The sequence below is a fragment of the Saccopteryx leptura genome, chromosome 3 (assembly GCF_036850995.1).
Source record: "Saccopteryx leptura isolate mSacLep1 chromosome 3, mSacLep1_pri_phased_curated, whole genome shotgun sequence".
Lineage (NCBI taxonomy): Eukaryota > Metazoa > Chordata > Mammalia > Chiroptera > Emballonuridae > Saccopteryx > Saccopteryx leptura.
The window spans coordinates 113,917,195-113,939,210 of NC_089505.1; the positions used below are offsets into that span (position 1 = coordinate 113,917,195).

General features: G+C 40.4%; 1 protein-coding gene across 15 annotated transcripts in view; it reads left to right on the forward strand.

The window, feature by feature from the left end:
- Positions 1-22,016, forward strand: part of MACF1 (microtubule actin crosslinking factor 1) — a 370,922-nt gene that overhangs the window by 315,906 nt on the left and 33,000 nt on the right. For 10 of the 15 annotated variants that reach the window (XM_066375911.1, XM_066375914.1, XM_066375912.1 and 7 more), the window contains 17 exons: positions 5,541-5,700; positions 6,040-6,366; positions 7,325-7,409; positions 7,995-8,236; positions 8,904-9,110; positions 10,254-10,373; positions 11,163-11,270; positions 12,846-13,064; positions 13,989-14,192; positions 15,841-16,072; positions 16,718-16,944; positions 18,819-18,941; positions 19,028-19,129; positions 19,724-19,825; positions 19,914-20,087; positions 20,179-20,334; positions 20,476-20,673. In XM_066375911.1, coding sequence (XP_066232008.1) covers positions 5,541-5,700; positions 6,040-6,366; positions 7,325-7,409; positions 7,995-8,236; positions 8,904-9,110; positions 10,254-10,373; positions 11,163-11,270; positions 12,846-13,064; positions 13,989-14,192; positions 15,841-16,072; positions 16,718-16,944; positions 18,819-18,941; positions 19,028-19,129; positions 19,724-19,825; positions 19,914-20,087; positions 20,179-20,334; positions 20,476-20,673 — 2,986 coding nt within the window. The remainder of the gene's footprint in view (positions 1-5,540; positions 5,701-6,039; positions 6,367-7,324; positions 7,410-7,994; positions 8,237-8,903; positions 9,111-10,253; positions 10,374-11,162; positions 11,271-12,845; positions 13,065-13,988; positions 14,193-15,840; positions 16,073-16,717; positions 16,945-18,818; positions 18,942-19,027; positions 19,130-19,723; positions 19,826-19,913; positions 20,088-20,178; positions 20,335-20,475; positions 20,674-22,016) is intronic. The other 5 variants (XM_066375919.1, XM_066375920.1, XM_066375918.1 and 2 more) reach the window with 1 other exon arrangement.

Here is a 22,016-nt window from a genome sequence, read left to right on the forward strand (position 1 = left end):
TAGCAGTCTTCAAATAACTTCCTCCTCAGTCTTTTTACTTTCACCTGCTAATGGCTTGCTTATTTTCTTACCTGAGTTACAAAGCAATTGCTTGCCCATATTAGTGAGAAAAAACAAAAATAAAATAATTCAACTTATTTTAACTTCCAAATTGCACTGCTTTTCTTCTTTCTCTGGCCATTTCTATCAGGATTACCATTAAACTTCCAGTTACCTAGGCCTAAAACCTCAACCCTACTGTTACCCTTACCCCCTACCACTACCCCAAATTTGTCACATCTACCAGCATGCTAAATTTGTCCCATTTTACATCTACAGTGTCTTCCAATTCACATACCTCAGTTCATGACTTGAGTTCTCATTTGGCTTAGTTCACATGAAGTAGCTTTCTAACCGATCACTTCACTCATCACTCTGCTGCCACTTACCCCAAGGCCTTTGCCTCTTTGCACACTCAAAAACATTAAATGTTGCCTATAAATAAAATCTAAACTATCAATAGTTAACCCAGCATTCAAAACTTTCTGTGTTTGGTCTTAACTTACCTTCTTAGTTTCCCCTATTCCTCTCAGTCTTTATACAGTGTGTCCATAAAGTCATGGTGCACTTTTGACCGGTCACAGGAAAGCAACGAAAGACGATAGAAATGTGAAATCTGCACCAAATAAAAGGAAAACTCTCCCAGTTTTATACCTATTCAGTGCAGTTCGATGTGGGCTCACGCACAGATTTTTTAGGGCTCCTTAGGTAGCAATCCCGTATAGCAGGGGTCCCCAAACTTTTTACACAGGGGGCCAGTTCACTGTCCCTCAGACCGTTGGAGGGCCGGACTATAAAAAAAACTATAAACAAATTCCTATGCACACTGCACATATCTTATTTTAAAGTAAAAAAACGGGAACAAATACAATATTTAAAATAAAGAACAAGTAAATTTAAATCAACAAACTGACCAATATTTCAGTGGGAACCATGCTCCTCTCACTGACCACCAATGAAAGAGGTGCCCTTCCAGAAGTGCAGCGGGGGCCAGATAAATGGCCTCAGGGGGCCGCATGTGGCCCGCGGGCCGTAGTTTGGGGACCCCTGCCGTATAGCCTCTACAGACTTGTCACTGACTGATGGCCTACCAGAACGGGGTTTCTCCACCAAACTGCCGGTTTCCTTCAACTGCTTATCCCACCGAGTAATGTTATTCCTATGTGGTGGCGCTTTGTTATAAACATGCCAATATTCACGTTGCACTTTGGTCACGGATTCGAATTTAGCGAGCCACAGAACACACTGAACTTTCCTCTGTACCGTCCACATCTCGACTGGCATGACTGTGGGCTGCTCCGCAGTATACACGGTGTTACATCATCATCTGCGCATGCGCACATGCTGCCACATCATCCTACAGAAACTGGGAGGGTTTTCCTTTTGTTTGGTGCAGATTTCACATTTCTATCGTCTTTTGTTGCTTTCCTGTGACCGGTCAAAAGTGCACCATGACTTTATGGACACACTGTATTATAGGTAAAGAAAATCATATTTTGTTCTTCAGTATCTTCTCTCAGTTTTCTTTTTTTTTTTTTTTTTTTTTTTTTAAATTTTATTTATTTATTCATTTTTAGAGAGGAGAGAGAAAGACAGAGAGGAAGAGAGAGGAGAGAGAGACAGAGAGAGAAGGGGGGGAGGAGCTAGAAGCATCAACTCCCATATGTGCCTTGACCAGGCAGGCAAGCCCAGGGTTTCGAACCGGCGACCTCAGCATTTCCAGGTCGACGCTTTATCCACTGCGCCACCACAGGTCAAGCTTCTCTCAGTTTTCTATTCTGTCTTTGCTAGTAGTGTTGCATCTCCACAAAATACTTTTGGCCATCTTCCCTTCTTCTATGAATCCCCTAAGTACAGCGGTACTTTGAGATAGAAACAGACCAACATACAAACTTTTTAAAGATATGAGCTGCAACTCGGTCCGTATTTTTGTTAGAGATCCAAGCGAAATTCCGAGATATGAGTCATGATTCGGGAAGCTGCCGCTAGTTGGCACATTGGCGCGCGGGTCCAGTATCGGCAGTTTGATATATGAGTTGACTGACTTATGAGCTCGGTTACAGAACGAATTAAAATCGTATCTCAAGGTACCACTGTATAGAACAGGGGTCTCAAACTCAACTCAGCATGTGGGCCGCAGAGCAAGATCACAGCCGTTCGGCGGGCCGCACTAGGTCTACAAAAGGCAACTGTTACGCAACACTTTTCTTACTGCAGTTGAAAACAAAAAAAAATCAGTACAACAAGCACAATCGTACATGCAGTTTACTCAGTGTCACAAAACGACTAGAAACTGGAGTTCGCATCACAACTGCTGTTAACTAAGCTAATATCTAGCTAAGATGCTAGAGAAATGAAAAATACAAGTAGGCCCCTAGGCTTACTTAATTTTATCCAAAATATTTTGAACTTCGTGGATTAGTCTGCAGGCCGCACAAAATTGTTCAGTGGGCCACATGCGGCCTGTGGGCCGCAAGTTTGAGACCCCTGGTATAGAATAATCTCACCTTCCTCTTAAGTAACTCTTTAGCAGTACCTTGTACTATGGTTATTAGTTTATGTAGTACTTATCTCCTGGGTTCATACTCTCATTAAAGTCATGATTGTTTCTAATGTACCTATGATTCTTGTTCTTCCCTAATCAGTCCCATCCTCCTGGCCTACCACAGTTTTTAGGCCATTATTTTAAAGAAAAATGCCAAGAGCAGCTTCATTTGCTATAGACATTGTAAAGATTTTAATTTAGAGTTTTTTGTTTTATTGTAAAGATTTTAATTTAGAGTTTTTTTTGTTTTATTTTAGAGTAATTTTTTTTTTTTTTTTTACAGAGACAGAATGAGAGTCAGAGAGCGGGATAGATAGATAGGGGCAGACAGACAGGAACGCAGAGAGATCAGAAGCATCAATTATCAGTTTTTCGTAGTGGCACCTTATTTGTTCATTGATTGATTTCTCATATGTGCCTTGACCGTGGGGCTACAGCAGACCGAGTAACCCCTTGCTCAAGCCAGCAACCTTGGGTCCAAGCTGGTGAGCTTTGCTCAAACTAGATGAGCCCACGCTCAAGCTGGTTACCTCGGGGTCTTGAACCTGGATCCTCTGCATCCCATTCTGACGCTCTATCCACTGCGCTACTGCCTGGTCAGGCTAATTTAGAGTTTTAACACTAGATTTTCAATGCCTCTATATTATAGCTTTTCTTTTTGCACCCCAAGTGCTGTATACATTGAGTTAGTCACACTTTCAGATTCCAAAATTAGAGATGAATCAGAAAGACATAGAAATTAGGGCCAATTTTTAAAAATGAAATTCTAGTTTAATCTTAATTTTTTTGTTGTTTTTTTTGTTTGTTTGTTTTTGTTTTTGTATTTTTCTGAAGCTGGAAACGGGGAGGCAGCCAGTCAGACTCCCGCATGCGCCCGACCGGGATCCACCCGGCACGCCCACCAGGGGGCGATGCTCTGCCCATCCAGGGCGTCGCTCTGTCGCAACCAGAGCCACTCTAGCGCCTGGGGCAGAGGCCAAGGAGCCATCCCCAGTGCTGGGGCCAACTTTGCTCCAATGGAGCATCGGCTGCGGGAGGGGAAGAGAGAGACAGAGAAGAAGGAGAGGGGGAGGGGTGGAGAAGCAGATGGGCGCTTCTCCTGTGTGCCCTGGCTGGGAATCGAACCCAGGACTCCTGCACGCCAGGCTGACGCTCTACCACTGAGCCAACCGGCCAGGGCTAATACTAATTTTTAAAATAATGTTATTGTTTGCAAGAGAGAGAGACCGGTGAAACATCAACTTGTAGTTGTTCATTGATTGCTTCTCATATGTGCCTTGACTGGGGGACTCAAGCAGAGCCAATGACCCCTTGCTCAAGCCAGCAACCTTTGGCCTTCAAGCCAGTGACCCCAAAATGATCCCATGCTCAAGCTGGTGAGCCTGCACTCAAGCTGGCAACCTTGGCGTTTCGACCTTAGGACTTCAGTGTCCCAAGTCAAACCTCTATCCATTGTGCCACCACTGGTCAGGCTAGTCATATTAATTAAAGATATATTTGAAGGTTGGTATAAACTAAGAAAGGAAATTCTATACTTTATGTTGACACTTACAAATGGCATCTAGAAATGTTTTTTTAAATATTTAAACATAATTGAATTTCCAGATAATTAAAAGAGCATACCTTTATATTTAAATCATGTCTTACTAAAATAAGTGGCACAAAGGAGCTCTTCAGTAAAGGTTTGCTGAACTAAAGTGCATCCTATACTCCTGAGCCTTTTCAAATGATACAGGAGTTAGTCTGTTCTTAACGTTTTAAAGCAGTGGTCCCCAACCTTTTTTGGGCCACGGACTGGTTTAATGTCAGAAAATATTTTCACGGACCGGTCTTTAGGGTGGGACGGATAAATGTATCACGTGACCGAGACAAGCATCAAGAGTTAGTCTTAGATGGATGTAACAGAGGGAATCTGGTCATTTAAAAAAAATAAAACATCATTCAGACTTAAATATAAATAAAACGGAAATAATGTAAGTTATTTATTCTTTCTCTGCGGACCAGTAACAAATGGCCCACGGACTGGTACTGGTTCGCGGCCCGGGGGTTGGGGACCACTGCTTTAAAGTCATAATTATGGCCTTTATTATTAATCTGTGCGCCAGTAGAGTTCTGTGGTGGCTCTCCTTATTAGACTGCCTCCAACATTTAGGCTTCCTCTCCCTTTTGTAATTTGCTGTTTTTAATCTGAGGGAACTTGAAATCCAAGCTTAGTATGGATTGTTATATTAAATAAAATTTAAGATTCCAAGTGAGCAATAAAGCCCATGATTCTGCCATTTTTGTTGGAAAATTTAGCTAGTCTGAGGTGGTGGTGTTGTTTTGTTTTGGGTTTGTTTGTTTTTTTGGTTTGGGGGGTTTTGTTTGTTTTTTTTTCCTTAGATCTGAATTCAAAGTTATGTTCTGGGGCTTGAAATTACTAGAATCCTTACTGGATTTGGGGAGATGGGAAGGAAGGTCTAGTTCACAGTCTGCCTTTGCTTTTCAAATGTTCTATTCTCTTACTCACAAGTGAAGGTAGTAGTGACAGAGAAAAATGGGAACTGATGCTTTTCTGACTCCTTTAAACTATATTTTGGTCTCATGTTTAGATGATGCATGAGCTACATTCCAAAGCAGAAAGAGCATTAGAAGGTCTTATATCATCTTCATTGTACTATTTCAGCTCACTGGGCACCTTGGACAAATCTTTAGGCCGCCAGGGTTGGTTCTCTCTTTTGTAATAGGGAGATAATAATTCTGCCTACACTACAAGGTTATGACAAAATCAAAATAGGGTAATACTTTTGAAAACCTTTAAAACAGCAGAATGCTATATATGCGTGTTTTGTTTACTATTGATACTCAAAATGTGCCTGAGTAAGATTGATCTTTTACTGAATATAGTACTGTTATACTGTTAACCATTTTAATGTGACTTTTTTGCCTTAGCAATTTGTTCTATATATTTGTGTAGGCAAAAACAGCTGGAAGATATCCTGGTTCTAGCCAAACAGTTCCACGAGACAGCTGAGCCTATTTCTGACTTCTTATCTGTCACAGAGAAAAAGCTTGCTAACTCTGAACCTGTTGGTACTCAGACCGCCAAAATACAGCAACAGATCATCCGGCACAAGGTAGGAGGTAGTTACAGTAAGTGAAAACCAAAACTGGAATCAGAAGCCCTGGAAATTAGGAAACTTCCTTCAATATGCTAGAATACGTATTTTGAGGGGGGTTTTAAAGTTTAAAATATGGTCACATTATTAATTGGAGTAGTCACATCTTTGATAGATATCTACTAATAGTCTACCATTTAAAAGAAAAACACAGTTCTTGTGTTATTGTTGCCCTTCAGTAGGTAAACTTTTTTGTATTATTATTTAATTTATTACATCACTTATTATTCATTGTTTCATGTTTACTTTTTCATTTATTTTGTTTCTGTTATTCATTTTTTCCATCTGGATTTCCAGGCTCTGGAGGAGGAAATAGAAAGCCATGCAACAGATGTGCACCAGGCAGTCAAAATTGGGCAGTCCCTCTCCTCCCTGACATGTTCTGCGGAACAGGGCATGCTCTCAGAAAAGCTAGACTCCTTGCAGGCCCGATACAGTGAGATTCAAGACCGGTGCTGTCGAAAAGCAGCCCTGCTTGAACAAGCACTGTTTAACGCTAGACTGTTCGGGGAGGATGAGGTGGAGGTGCTCAACTGGCTGGCTGAGGTTGAGGACAAGCTCAGTTCAGTGTTCGTAAAGGATTACAGACAGGATGTCCTGCAGAAACAGCATGCTGACCACCTGGTATTCATGTTTTCCATTCTTATTGGTTGTCTTTCTAGTTATTTTGTCATTTTGATTCATGTTTCTCTTAATTTCTTTTCTTTTTTATTCCTAACATTTCAACTTTATACACAAGTGCATACTTACAGACTTGTTGCTAAGAACTTACCTATTTTCTGATGAGTCCATGGAGATACTAGTACTTAACAAACTGAATTAGGAATTCTAGAAAATGATTCAGAGTATAGTCAGGGGCCATCTCAATTCCAACTCCGTTTACATCATTAGGTAATGTACCGCTCCGTTTCCATTTGAAAAGCAGCTTTCATAAAACCAGATTACCTAAACAGTTCCCAGGGTTTGAATTATACAGCTATAATTCTTAAAATAGTTCTAGAATCTGTATGCTCAAATTCCAGGGGTTCTGCATTGTCTTAGAACAGTTTGCCCCTTTCAATTCATCAAGTGAGGTTCATTAAATTTCATTTCATGACATTTCTTTCCGAATGGCAAAAATAAGCAAAGCAGGGAGGGTTTTACTTTTGTGTTTAGTAATCTAAACTCCATCTGCTTCGTTGATTTCAGATATTGAGAGTTTTTAACCAGAATTTAAATTTGCCTGTTTCTTGCTTTCTTCTTTTGAAGTGTCTATCTTATTCTTTGTTTCACATATAGACAATTTTGCTGAATTCTACTCTACCTTTCTTGGGCTCGGGTTTGGTACCAATAGATTGATAAAATTGTTTGAATCCCAAAACTCTTCTCATCAGTACAAAAAAAAAAACTTGCCTGTATATATCTGATTTAATTATTTTAAGTAATTAATGTGTAACTAAAGAGATAATGAAGGAGTCAAATATCTGATGTTTAAACTAGACTGATACTCATCTGTTTACTTTCAATTTCATCTCTTAAAGGTCTCATTTCTTTCCTTTTGTTGTGCCATAGTTTTAGGATTAATGGTATTCTTTCCATTCAGGCTTTGAATGAAGAAATTGTTAACAGAAAGAAGAATGTAGATCAAGCTATTAAAAATGGTCAGGCTCTTCTAAAACAAACCACAGGTACTTTGAAAAGTGCATCTCTTAGCACCTCTGTACGTATACAATCACATAACGGAGGGAAAGAAGCACCCTGCATTAGCCACTTCCGTAGATATACAAGCTTACTTAATAGTTCACTGATTTTATTACCATGTTGTCATGGCCCCCACCTCAACCACACGTGCCCACTCTACCCACTGGGCAGCCCTCAGCCTGGGTTCCTGTTTCCTGCTTAACCTTTTGAAAATGAAAAGACTTTGTTGTGGTTATAGATGATGACCCCACTTCCCTCCAATATATTGAAAGCCAATATTTACTGGAAGGTTCTGGGAACATCTAGAAACACCTGCATTTGGACTCAAATCTTAATAATCTCGGAAGTGGCTTATTTTATTGATTAAAGGGTTTATTTCTTTTTAAAAAAATGGTTTATTTCCCTCCTCCTTTAATGTGGGATGGTAGGTGAAGTCACTATCATAGGGAGAGAGCAGCTATAAAATGTAAGCGCTGCTCTGAAGGAAGGGGGATTAAGGGACACCCTCATGCCCAGAAGGTCAGTTCCTCATGTTGTCTTTAATACAAATAATTGTGTGCGGTCTCCCACAGGTGAAGAGGTTTTGCTTATCCAAGAGAAACTGGATGGAATAAAGACCCGCTACGCAGACATCACAGTCACTAGCTCCAAGGCCCTCAGAACTTTAGAGCAAGCCCGGCAGCTGGCCACCAAGTTCCAGTCTACTTATGAGGAGCTGACCGGGTGGCTGAGGGAGGTGGAGGAAGAGCTGGCAGCCAGTGGAGGACAGTCCCCCACAGGGGAGCGGATACCCCAGTTTCAGCAAAGACAGAAGGTAAGCTGACATTTCATTTCACACTGTAGAAGAAAAAACGTTTCCCTCTTAGCCAGAATCCTTAAGTTTAAATTCTGAAGTTTTTTCACTAACCCTGTCTACCTTAAATCTAAACCAAAAATTTCTGCCTGCCTCCTTTCTTGTTTATTCACTGACAGTAAGATTTGACATAGAGACTGATATAAAACCACTTGTTACAGTCTGAAGAAAAAAGATTGAATCTCAAATCCCTGGGAAGTTTGCTTTGTATATAACATTTTAGAATTTGCTTTCCTGGTTCATTCTCTAAAGAGTGCTTCGTGTTGTGTTTGATTCTCATGCAGGATCTAGTGCAGTTCTAAATGCACTGAAGTAGGTACTTACTGAGTTAAATGCCTAAGGGTAAAGAACTATCATTTCTATTGAAGTAAGGAGGAAAAAGGAAGAAACACTATTTTTTTTATGCAGACAGTCTGGCTCAAGAAGTCTTGCAGACAGTTCTAAGCAGCATCTAAGCCTAAAGTCAGGCTTGGAATGATTGCAAAATCTGAGACAAGAAAAAATAAGTAAAGGAAGGAGGTCAAAGCCCTGCTGGGATGTGTGGCAGAGATACCACTTTCCACCCAGCACAGCTGCTAATGTGCTTAATTTAGCAAGGTTTGGCCTCAAAATGTTTTTCCCTCCTTAGGAATTAAAGAAGGAGGTCATGGAGCACAGGCTGGTGTTGGACACAGTGAATGAGGTGAGCCGTGCTCTCTTAGAGCTGGTGCCCTGGAGAGCCAGAGAAGGGCTGGATAAACTTGTGTCCGATGCCAACGAGCAGTACAAGCTGGTCAGTGACACTGTTGGACAAAGGGTGGATGAAATTGATGCTGCTATTCAGAGATCACAACAGGTAATGTTTATAAACACCTCTGCATTAATACTTTCAACAGTGGAGATATATGTGTAAGATACAAAGTTATGACCCGCATAAATAAAGGCTCAGGAATAGGAAAAACAGGATGAAGGTAAATCCAATGCAACAGATTATTTCAGTGATGGGAAGTGATTGGGTAAAGGTATGTGAGGATGGATTTGGTTTGTCCCCCACATACTTGACCCCTTTGAGCAGGGAACTCGGGGAAGAGTCTGTGAGTCCTCTCCTTAGCTAATGCCCTGCTAAGAGGCAGGTAGTGATTGGAATAGAGAATATCTAGACCCAAAAGGTGCAAATGCATCACAGTCTTAGTTTGACATAATCAATTGTTTTAGCATTAGATGGGAGAGATAAAGGAACCAAGAACTATAATTACTATCAAATATGCCAACCAGAATAGCAGAGCCATCCAAAATAGAACCCCTCCCAGTAAACATAAGTGTCATATTTCCCTCCATCTTTTTTCCCTCTTGCTTTCTTGAAAAAGTTTAGTTGCTTTTCTTTGTAGCAAGATATGCACCTATTAATGTGCCGGAATCTAAAAAATAATACAACACAACTCCTTGGATTTATTGTTATAAATAAATGCTTTGCGAACCACACAGAAGTTTGCCTTAACTCCAGATGCATTCCCAGTATGTCTTTACTGAGATCATTTATCTTGGCCAGATAATTGACTATAAAATGTATTGCACGTGGGAGCTTTCTTTTCTCTTTAAATATCAGTTTAGGTTAGCAGAGTTGAAGAGGAAGAGATGAAAGATTGAACGACCCTTACCAAACAGTCATGTAGAACATGTTTTTACTTTTTCTTTGTTACTGCATAACTGTTTAAAGGTTGTGTTCTTCTGAGGGTCTTGAAGCTTCTTCACCTAAGTATTTCCAAGTTAATTTCACTCAGCTGTCTGCTGCCATGTTAGTTTATATTTAAACATGACTAAAACTATTGTTCAGGATTGACAGAAAGTCCACAGCCTCATAAAAACACTGATTAGAATAAGATCAACTCATATTTGTTGAAGTATAAACAATTCTAAATTGTCTGCATCTTGATTTGAATTCTAAAAAGGAAGACTGTGGCTGTATATAATCTGTCATTTTTCTTCAATATGTGTATAGTATGAGCAAGCTGCTGATGCAGAACTAGCTTGGGTTGCTGAAACAAAACGGAAGCTGATGGCCCTGGGTCCGATTCGCCTGGAACAGGACCAGACCACAGCTCAGCTGCAGGTACAGAAGGTAAGTATAACACTGATGTATCCAGCGTGTTCTGAACTAATGTAATCATCTTAGCTTAGTATGACTAGGGGAGTTTCTGCCTACTCTTCCAAGTCGAGTGGAATGATATACAATGTCATGATGGTGAATAGAGATTAATTTTATAAATACTTGGTTAGGATGAGGAGGAGTTTTTTTGCTTTGTGAAAAGGGAGAAATGGGTTTATTAATCCAGAAAAGATTAATAATTTTCTGGATGATTTTTATGAGGGAAGATATTTTTCTAAGCTATTAAAAGATAAGCATTGAAGATGTGTAGATAGGCAAAATGTCAAACTAGATAAGAACAAATTTTTTTAAATTTAGAAATTAAATTTAATGGAGTGACATTAGTCAATAAGAACACATAGGTTTCAGGTAAACATCACTATAGCAATTTTTTTTTTTCTTTTTTTTTTTTTGCGAGAGAGATAAGCATCAACTCATAGTTGTGGCACCTTAGCTGTTCATTGATTACTTCTCATTCGTGCCTTGACCAGGGGGCTCAAGCCAGCAACTATGGAATCTTGTCTGTGATTCCATGCTTAAGCCGGCAGCCTCGCACTCAGGCCAGTGACCTTGAGGTTTCGAACCTGGGACCTCAGTGTCCCAGGTCGATGTGATGTCCACTGTGCCACCACTGGTCAAGCTCAACAACAATTTTTTATGTGGCTTTATTAAAGCAAAGAATTTTTATAGGTGTATCTGACTTTTTGCTGACACAACCTTGGGGTTCTTTTACTTCCTAACTGTAGTTTACTTTTCTTAAAGGCTTTCTCCATTGACATCATTCGACACAAAGATTCAATGGATGAACTCTTCAGTCATCGTGGTGAAATCTTTGGCACATGTGGAGAAGAGCAAAAAGCTGTGTTACAGGTAAATTGCATTTATTTATTCACCCTATATTCTTGTCTTGATTTTGGTGAATTAGAAGTTCAGTTGTGAAATTATAGTAAGTTTTAGTTTAATTATGTTTTATTTTTCCTCCATTACTAATAATTGTGTTAAAGACCAAACCTGATGTTCTGGGGCATTCATACTCCTAACACTGTTCACAAATGTCTAAACAGCCATACTGTATAATGTGAAATGTAGTACAGATCCATCTTCTTTAAACTGAGAAATTGCTACTTGTCCTAAGTCCATAAGGAGTGACCTTTGAGTTACTGTTTCGAAAATCTGTGATAGATTTTTCAGAATTGTATGCAGATTTTTTTTTTCAGGTCCTTCTAAAAGATTATACCTATTTCTAAAAGCTTGGCCAAGAGTTAGTTTGTACATCAGTTTCTTTTTATATAAAGGGTATAGGTAACCATTACTTCCTCAGAAATGTTTGTAAGTTGACTATGCTACTCATTCTAAACATATAAAGCATAAATGCCAGGTTGGTGGAGACTTTTTTTTCCAGTTACATCTTACATTCATTATTTTGTGTTAGTTTCAGGTGTACTGCATAGTGGTTAGACAATCATATACTTTACAAAGTATGCCCCTCGATATTTTTAGTACCCACCTGGTGCCATTAATAGTTATTACAATATTATTGACTATATTTTCTATGCTGTACTTTATATTCCATGACTATTTTGTAACTATCAAACTGAACTTCTTAATCCCTTTACCTCTTTCACCCAGTCCTCAGAACCCCCCACCCAACCCCCACTGGCAACCATCAGTCTGTATTCTGAATCAGTGTGTTTCTGTTTTGTTTGTTCATTTATTTTGTTTTTTAAATTTCACATATAAGTGAAATCATACGGTATTTATCTTTCTCTGACTGACTTATTTCACTTAGCATAGTACTCTCTGGCCGTGTAGTATTCCATTGTGTGTGTGTGTGTGTGTGTGTGTACACACACACACACACACACACACTCATATGTCTGTACCACTAGTCCACTGATGGGCACTTAGGTTGCTTCCATATCTTGGCTATTGTAAATAAAGCTGCAGTGAACATAGGGATGCATAGATTTTTTTCAGAATAGTGTTTTGGGTTTCTTTAGATAAATCCCCAGAAGTGAAACAATTTTTAATTTTTTAAGGAATCTTCATACTATTTGTGGAGACTTTTTTATCAGAGGAAAAGAGACAAGGGAAACTTGATGGCCAAGACTTCATCATAGCCTCTGAGATGTTCAGTCTTAAACTGATTGTTACAATAATGCTGTATCTAAAGTTGTAAAAGGTTATTCACTAAAATGTTAATTTTGCTGTGTTGAGTTTGTGCTATTTTACTATATTTGAAACAACTTTTATATTTTAAAAATTATACAAATAATACCTATATATGAGTGTGTGTGATAGAAAAGTTAGAAAATTCAGGTAACTAACGAAAATAAAAATCACTTATAATCTTAGGTTAGTTCATAATGTTTTAACATTTTATTATTTCTTTATTTAGACTTTTTAATTTATATATACCTGCATTTTTGTTGTTACTGTTCATAGGAAAAGACGGAGTCTCTAATACAGCAATATGAAGCCATTAGTCTGCTCAATTCAGAGCGCTATGCCCGCCTAGAGCGAGCACAGGTCTTGGTGAACCAGTTTTGGGAAACTTACGAGGAGCTCAGCCCCTGGATTGAGGAAACTCGGGCACTAATAGCACAATTACCTCCACCAGCTATTGATCATGAGCAGCTCAGGCTGCAGCAAGAGGAAATGAGGGTAAGGAGCATGCTGAGCTTTAGGTAATTGCAGAACTAAGAATGGAATCCACAGTCTATTCAAGTTCTGCATTATGAAATTCTTAATCAGTTAAAATTTCTTTGCATAATAAAAATTATGTCTGAATTATTTCCTTTGTTCTTTAATATGAGTCAAGTAAAGAATACTTTTATATATCAGTGTTGCAGAAGTAACCAAAGAACTAAGTAAACATCAAGGGAATGTAGCATCTTTCCAGTGATGGTGGGGTGCTGTTAGACTTTGGGTGTGGCTGGTGGCTTTTCATTTGGTCAGGCCCCAGCTGGCCCTGGGAAGGAATGTCACAAAGCATTTGCTGCATGTGGGTAAGATGGAAGGAAGATTTATAGACACATCAACAAATGCTATGACCACTGTAAAAAGGTTCTTTTTTAATGTTTATTTTATTTGGTTTATGGCTTGTGCTTATCCCTATCCCTGTCTTTCTGTAAGTGGAAGGATGTAAACTAGAAGTAGCCATCAGTTATGTCAGGGAGCGGCTGGAGTACCAGAAATATTACTCTTTGTAGCTTGTCCTGCTTGATTGTCTCAGTCTCAGGAGGAAGACAGCTACTAACCCATGAAAATTGCAGTTAGTACACTTAAGTATTTATGAGTGCAGAGGATGGTAGGATATATTTGTACTGGAGGGTGAGAGTGAGAGAGAAGACATGATCTGGGAAGGCTTCCCAGTTGGTGGGACATCTGAACTGGCTTTTAACAATGTAGAAAATCAGAACCTAAGGCAAGGCTTAGATGCTTTTTCCCCTCCATAAATGATGAAGTGCTCGGACATTCAGTAATTCCATTTGTTTTTCTCAAAGTTGGTATAAGCTCTTAACAAAATGTTTAAACACATAAACTGGTATAAAAATGCTTAATTTTAATCTGTATTTCTTCACATAGCAACTAAGGGAATCCATTGCTGAACACAAACCTCATATTGATAAACTGCTAAAGATAGGCCCTCAGCTAAAGGAGTTAAACCCTGAAGAGGGTGAGATGGTGGAAGAAAAATACCAGAAGGCAGAAAGCACGTATGCTCAAATTAAAGAGGAAGTGCGCCAGCGGGCCCTGGCGCTGGACGAGGCTGTTTCTCAGTCAGCTCAGGTATGTGTGTGGCTTGAACTTGTAACCCTTCATTTGCCCTTTAGTCTAAGCAAGAAGTTTCTGTATCAGATACACCTCCGTGCTCAGGATGTCTAGACCAGCATGCTGATGATAGTGTCAGACTAGGAACCTTGGCTGATCTGCATTTTCATTGTAAGGATCAGTAAAAATTGGGTGTGCTGGTGCTGAAAGGAGGGTAAAATGCCTTTGTCGGTACATGCTGTCTGTTGATAGTTTCCCTTAAAACTTTATGTTGTGATGATCCTTTAGCAGGGATAGTTCTGGATAAATGCATCTTGAAGCAACAAATGCCTCAAGAAAAGACTCCTAATTGAACCTGTTACCTTTGAGACTTACAAGACAGCACATTAAGATTCTCTCACTCAGGAGGCCACCAGCTAGCTCCTCCTAGCTCAGAGAAGGATGCTTGAGTAGAGAGAAGTATGAGCCAAAGGGAAACAGACCACCAGCAGTGAAGTTTACAGCATGTAACTACATACTTTTCAACTAATATATTACTGTTAGTGGTACTTTTGTCATGTCTGGGTATTTTATTCCTATGTTTAGTCAATATTCTTGGTTAATATTTGTACTTACTCAAGTTTTCCCCCCCCCACCCTTCGTCCCATCTCTCACTCACATTGTGGAATGTGTTACTTTGTGTTGTTGCTGCCTGCTCCTGTCTTCCCCACATCGTCACATTTCATTGTTGTGTTGACCGCGCCCACCATTACAGATTACAGAGGTAAGGTGCCCACCCCCACTGGGACTAGGGTATTCTTATGAACCTGAGAATTGAGGATGACCTATCAGGAAATTTCCCTTTACTTCAGAGGAATGAATTTTATTAGCGCAGTTTATTATGACAGTTTCACTTGGGGTGGAACCTAGAAGTGAGGGAGTGATGGAAAGTGATTTTGTTAAGGAAATTCCACCGTGTATTTCTCACAGGACACTTATAGTTGATAAGCCTTATTCTAATTCATGAATCCAGAGCTGGTTTTAGATAGCCTTTTTTAGGGGGCAAGCTTATCTGTTTTGCTCCTGTTTTTCCTCTCTCTCTGCTTCACATTGTAAGTGAAATTTTACAATAATAGTCACATTATTCAAAGTACCAGAGAAGTGGAAAGGTAATTGTTCTTTTAGAATAAGGTTAGATTTGGCCTGCCTTAATTACCTTTTATTATGCCAACATTTTCCTTTCTCACTGTTACATACGGCGGTTATTAAATTGCATGCTATGATGATTTTAAACTCGAAGTCATTTAGCAAATTGAGTTTCCTATCCATTTATATAGTTGGTGGAGGTCATCTAACTTGTTGGTCTCATCTGTTGCATGCAACTATCATCTGAGATGTTGACACACTGAGTCTCACCAGTCTCATAGTGTTGTCCCTTTCGTCACGTTCCTGGTATATTACTTAATATCTTTTTGACTCTTAAACACTTATTTTCTATTTCTGGTGGGCCAGCTCCAGTGTACTATGCCCAAAACAGTTCTTAGCCAAACCCACAGCCGTCAGACAAGGCTATGTGCAGTTTATCCTCAGCAGTAGTAGATGTATGCCTTAGCCTTGTTCCCTAGCACTTCCTCTAGAAGTGGGATGAAGTATTGCTATAGTGGCTAATGGTCTGGCTTTTATTCAGTTCCATGATAAAATCGAGCCCATGTTGGAGACTCTGGAGAATCTTTCCTCTCGCCTACGTATGCCACCATTGATCCCTGCTGAAGTCGACAAGATCAGAGAGTGCATCAGTGACAATAAGAGTGCCACCATGGAGCTAGAAAAACTTCAGCCTTCCTTTGAGGCCCTGAAGCGCCGTGGAGAAGAGCTCATTGGGAGATCTCAGGGAGCTGACAAAGATCTGGCTGCGAAAGGTGCTTGATGAATCTTAATTATTTTTAAATAAAGCCAATAATATAAATTCTAGGCTGTAGTTACCTCCAGCACTCCACCAGATGTATGTACGGTACTTTGTTGAATGTGAAGTCCCCAAGTAATGAGTATTCCAGAAAGTCATTTGGAAATCATTTAGAATTCAGAACACATCTCCCCATTGAAACAAGGTCACAATTGGTAGTTAGATTCCCAGGCCAGGAAACAAATGCTCCTTTAACCCCTAATGTGAGTGAACTGCAGTATCAATAGTGTGTAGAACATAACTACCTTTTGTAACACTTTCCATGGGAAACAGCAAGTTGAACACGGAACACTGGGAATCGAGTTCTCATCTCAGTCCCTTTGTAAGTCATGGGGTTTGTATCTGAGCAGTAGTACCTTTCTGTTAGATGGTAACTCATTCCAAGATTACCTCTGTGGTCTCTTTATATGGGAAACCAACATAAGTGGGAAATGTGAATGTAGAAATAATAATAAAACTGAGATAGATAGATAGATATAAATTGTTAGAGCTTTTTAAAAGATAATTTCAATGAAAATGTGAGAATTAGATGACGTTTCTGATGAGGCTGATTTCCAGTACTTAGAGAAGTCCTAGTCATACCTCTTTTTTGCCCCCTCAGAAATCCAGGACAAATTGGATCAAATGGTATTCTTCTGGGAGGACATCAAAGCTCGGGCTGAAGAGCGAGAAATTAAGTTCCTTGATGTCCTTGAGCTAGCAGAAAAGTTCTGGTATGACATGGCAGCTCTCCTTACCACCATCAAAGACACCCAGGACATTGTCCATGACTTGGAAAGCCCAGGCATTGACCCATCTATCATCAAACAGCAGGTTGAAGCTGCTGAGGTAAGAAAAAACAATCCCCTTCTCTGTGTGTTTGCCCACTACAAAAGCACTTTTTTCAAGTATGTTGTGTTAACGGCTTAGCCAAGGTGAGTGTCTGAAAAGTTGTTTGTGTTTGTTTTTAAGTTTAGGAGGATATTTTCCATTTGAAAAAATACCTGTTCCTTATAGTAGATTTCTTTTTTTATTACAAATACAAGTTTTACCATTTGTAGATTTGTATAACCTCCACCAACTGTGATATACAGCAGTTCCATCACACAAAACTAATTTTCTCATCAATTCTAAACTTAATTCAAATAAATAGAATAGGCTTAGAATATTTAGTTTTGCTTTCATTTCTCAATATAGCTTTTGCTATAGTGTACATTATTTTGTTTCTCGAGTAAATTTCTTTAATGCAGAAAAATAGAAGGTAGAAAAGAAAATAAATTCTGGATTCGTCATGCAAAAGTAATAATCGTTGCCTGACCTGTGGTGGCACAGTGGATCAAGTGTCAACCTGGAAACGCTGAGTTTGCCGGTTCAAAACCCTGGGCTTGCCTGGTCAAGGCACATATGGGAGTTGATGCTTTCTGCTCCTCCCCCCTTCTCTCTCTCTCTCCCCTCTCTATAATGAATAAATAAAATCTTTTAAAAAAAATAAAAAGTAACAATCGTTAACACTGACATACCTTTTTCTGGTCTTTTGGGAAAGCCTAGTTTTTATTTTTACTAAATGTATTTCTCCCATGGTTTTGTCCATTTAGTATAAGCCAAGCCTGTCTTGCTGTTATCTTCTATTTTAGCCATTTTTCCTCTCCCTTCCCCTGTCTTTTTTAGGAATTGGCAAAGAACTGACTTTGTTCAAGATTATATAGCCCAGTGTTCCTACTGTGCTAGTCTCTCAGCTCTTAAATTTGTGACTTGTGCTGTATTATTTTACCCTTGTTGACATACTTCTCTGTAATAGAATTCTGGCTATAGATTATAATCTCCTTGGAGGTAGGGGGGATAAAACCTTTGGTAAATTATTGAAGGCCCGTGTACCTTTCCCAGACTGTTTTATAGATATTGTTCTATATGATATATATAAGGTCTACCGGAAAGGTCTGTCCATTTTTGGAATAAAACAAAATACAAATTTTTCTTACCGTCAATAAACTTTATTAAATAATATAATTGTCATTATTATTAGTGATTTCTTGCCAGCGTGAAGGCAATTTGTATATCCCATTTTTGAAAAATGTTTTATCTTTTGATGCGAAAAATTGAACCAGTGCTTGTTTGATATCTTCTTCATTTTTCAATTTTTTGCCCTTCAAAAAATTTTGTAAGGACAAAAACAAGTGATAGTTGGAGGGTGCTAAGTCCGGGGAATATGGTAGATGCGACAGACATGCTTCTGTAGCATTTCTTCCTTGTTGAAATTCGTAAAAATTACAGTGGCGTAAATGAACTTTATCAGTAGCCATGGGTACACTATCGCTTCACACATAAGACTAATGTGAATCAACTTTGTTTTAGTTCATTTGCTATGTCAGTATGTATACATTAAGTGATAAAAATAGAGAAGCACACATGCGCCAAATAAACATATGCTTACGTGTCAAAATTTGTGTTAGAAACGGACAGAACTTTCCGGTAGACCTTATATATATATACATATATATAGTTATATATAAATACATTTGATACATACATTTTTTGTGTACATATATATGAAAAATAATCAGTCTAAAGCTTCACTGTTTAAGTGAAATATAACATTGAAAAGTTTTTTTGTGAAATTGACAGGTTCTGTTCAACATCTGCTATTGATGGGGATGTAATTTGCAAAGTTTGGGAAGTTCTGCTCTGCTTCTGTTTCGGCTTATGTTTTGTTCATTTACACGTAGACTATTAAGGAAGAGACAGATGGCCTGCATGAGGAGTTGGAGTTTATTCGAATCCTGGGAGCAGATTTGATTTTTGCCTGTGGAGAGACGGAGAAGCCCGAAGTGAAAAAGAGCATCGATGAGGTGCGAGACCTGGATAAGGAACTTAGAACGTTAGTGGACTTAGACTGAACAGTGGTATTAATTGGAGAAACTGATATTTCCTCTAGATGAATAATGCCTGGGAGAACTTAAACAAAACGTGGAAAGAGAGGCTAGACAAGCTTGAGGACGCCATGCAGGCTGCAGTGCAGTACCAGGACACACTTCAGGTAAGAAGCCAGAGGCAGCCTCCACGGAAGTACGGGTTCCATGCTGCCTCATTCAGGACCCAGCGGAGAGGGGTCCCTTTGCAGAACCACAGCACTGTCTGTATGTCTAACCAGAATTTCCCACTGCTGACGTGAAAGGTACTGACACCTGAATTTCTAGTCTCCTCACCATGTTGGTCATTATCGTGTGTTAACTGTATTTGTTCTCATGGTGGGTACACAGTGAAGCAGGCCATACTGTGAAAGCCGTCTCTTGTCAGAGGTTACACGCCCAGGTCATCTGAAGCACAGCTTGGCACAGTAGCTTCAGCACATCACCAGCTTGCCAGCTGGCCATGAAAAACAGTAGCTCTTATTCATATTTTGTTTTTCTAGATCATAGTTTATTTTGGACTCTCTCCCGGTAATGTTTGCTTTTGTTCTTAAATCTTCATATTAGAATAAGGATAATTTTTTCTTACCTGTTCTCCACAACCTGAAAACACAGTGTTTGGCATTTTAATTTACCTCTGCTTATATTGACAGAGATACTTATTCTCTCCCAATTCTGTATGTTTTTTGTTTTCTGACTACTAGTTTGTGTTTTCATTTTAGGCTATGTTTGACTGGCTGGATAACACTGTGATTAAACTCTGCACCATGCCCCCTGTCGGCACTGACCTCAACACTGTTAAAGATCAGTTAAACGAAATGAAGGTTTGTATCCAGGAATGGCTTTCGAAAGAGGATGGCTTCTTTTTCATTTTTAAAGACTTGTTGTTGACATTAAGTTTGTCTTTGACAGGAGTTCAAAGTGGAAGTTTACCAGCAGCAAATAGAGATGGAGAAGCTCAATCACCAGGGTGAACTGATGTTAAAGAAAGCTACTGATGAAACGGACAGAGACATTATACGAGAGCCATTGACAGAACTCAAACACCTCTGGGAGAACCTGGGGGAGAAAATTGCCTACAGACAGGTAAGGAAGATGGTGGACTACATCAGTGGACTACTACTATCTACTGTTTTCTAATTTCCTAACAGTCGTTCCCTTTATATCTTCTGGGTAGCATAAACTTGAAGGTGCTCTCTTGGCCCTTGGCCAATTCCAACATGCCTTAGAAGAACTAATGAGTTGGCTGATTCACACTGAAGAGTTGTTAGATGCTCAGAGACCAATAAGTGGAGATCCAAAAGTCATTGAAGTTGAGCTTGCGAAGCACCATGTAAGTATTTTTATTTTTCATCTCTAAGCTTACTGGATTTCAGACTAAATATTGTCACCAGAAGCTTTTCAATGTTGTGTGTACCTTATAGAATCAGGTTTAATGTTATCTATAGAGATAAATTGTTCAACATTTTTTTAGGTTCTAAAAAATGATGTTTTGGCTCATCAAGCCACAGTGGAAACAGTCAACAAAGCTGGCAATGAACTTCTTGAATCTAGTGCTGGAGATGATGCCAGCAGCTTAAGGAGCCGCTTGGAAACTATGAACCAATGCTGGGAGTCAGTGTTACAGAAAACAGAGGAGCGGGAGCAGCAGCTTCAGTCAACACTGCAGCAGGTACACTCATTCCCACAGTAACCAGGTGGAGTTGTGCACATGATGTTTGGAGGAGAGCCTGTCTCAGTCAAGGCAAGCAAAGCTGTTTGGGGTAGAGACCTCTGTGTCTTGAGAGGAAGGTCGTTTCTGTGCTGGAACTTGGCTAGAAAGAACAGCTTTTGATTTAATTGTTCGTTTTTGGACTAGTTTGTAGCCTAGTCTCTTTATTTACTATCCAAAGTTAGTAGATTTTTTTTTTTTTTTTTTTGTATTTTTCCGAAGCTGGAAATGGGGAGAGACAGTCAGACAGACTCCCGCATGCGCCCGGCCGGGATCCAACCAGCACACCCACCAGGGGGTGATGCTCTGCCCCTCTGGGGCGTCGCTCTATTGCGACCAGAGCCACTCTAGCGCCTGGGGCAGAGGCCAAGGAGCCATCCCCAGCGCCTGGGCCATCTTTGCTCCAATGGAGCCTTGCTGTGGGAGGGGAAGAGAGAGACAGAGAGGAAGGAGAGGGGGAGGGGTGGAGAAGCAGATGGGTGCTTCTCCTGTGTGCCCTGGCCGGGAATTGAACCTGGGACCCCTTGCACACCAGGCCGACGTTCTACCATTGAGCCAACCGGCCAGGGCCTAGATTTTTTTTTTTTTTTTTTTGTATTTTTCTGAAGCTGGAAATGGGGAGAGACAGTCAGACAGACTCCCGCATGCGCCCGACCGGGATCCACCCGGCACGCCCACCAGGGGCGCCGCTCTGCCCACCAGGGGGCAATGCTCTGCCCCTCTGGGGCGTCGCTCCGTCGCGACCAGAGCCACTCCAGCGCCTGGGGCAGAGGCCAAGGAGCCATCCCCAGCGCCCGGGCCATCTTTGCTCCGATGGAACCCTGGCTGCGGGAGGGGAAGAGAGAGACAGAGAGAAAGGAGGGGTTGGGGGGTGGAGAAGCAAATGGGCGCTTCTCCTATGTGCCCTGGCCGGGAATCGAACCTGGGTCCCCCCGCACGCCAGGCCGACGCTCCACCACTGAGCCAACCGGCCAGGGCCTTTTTTTTTTTTTTTTTAAGATACTTTTCCTTTCTTTTTTCTTTTTGTATTTTTCCAAAGTGAGAAGTGGTGTGGGGGGTGGCAGACAGACTCCCGCATGCGCTGGACCAGGGTCCACCCGGCATGCCTACCAGGGGGCGATGCTTGGCCCCTCTGGGGTGTTGCTCCGCTGTAATCAGAGCCATTCTAGTGCCTGAGGCAAAGGCCATGGAGCCATCCTCAGCACCTGGGCCAACTTTGCTCCCATGGAACCTTGGCTGCGGGAGGGGAAGAGAGAGAGAGAAGAGGGGGAAGGATGGAGAAGCAGATGGGCGCTTCTCCTGTG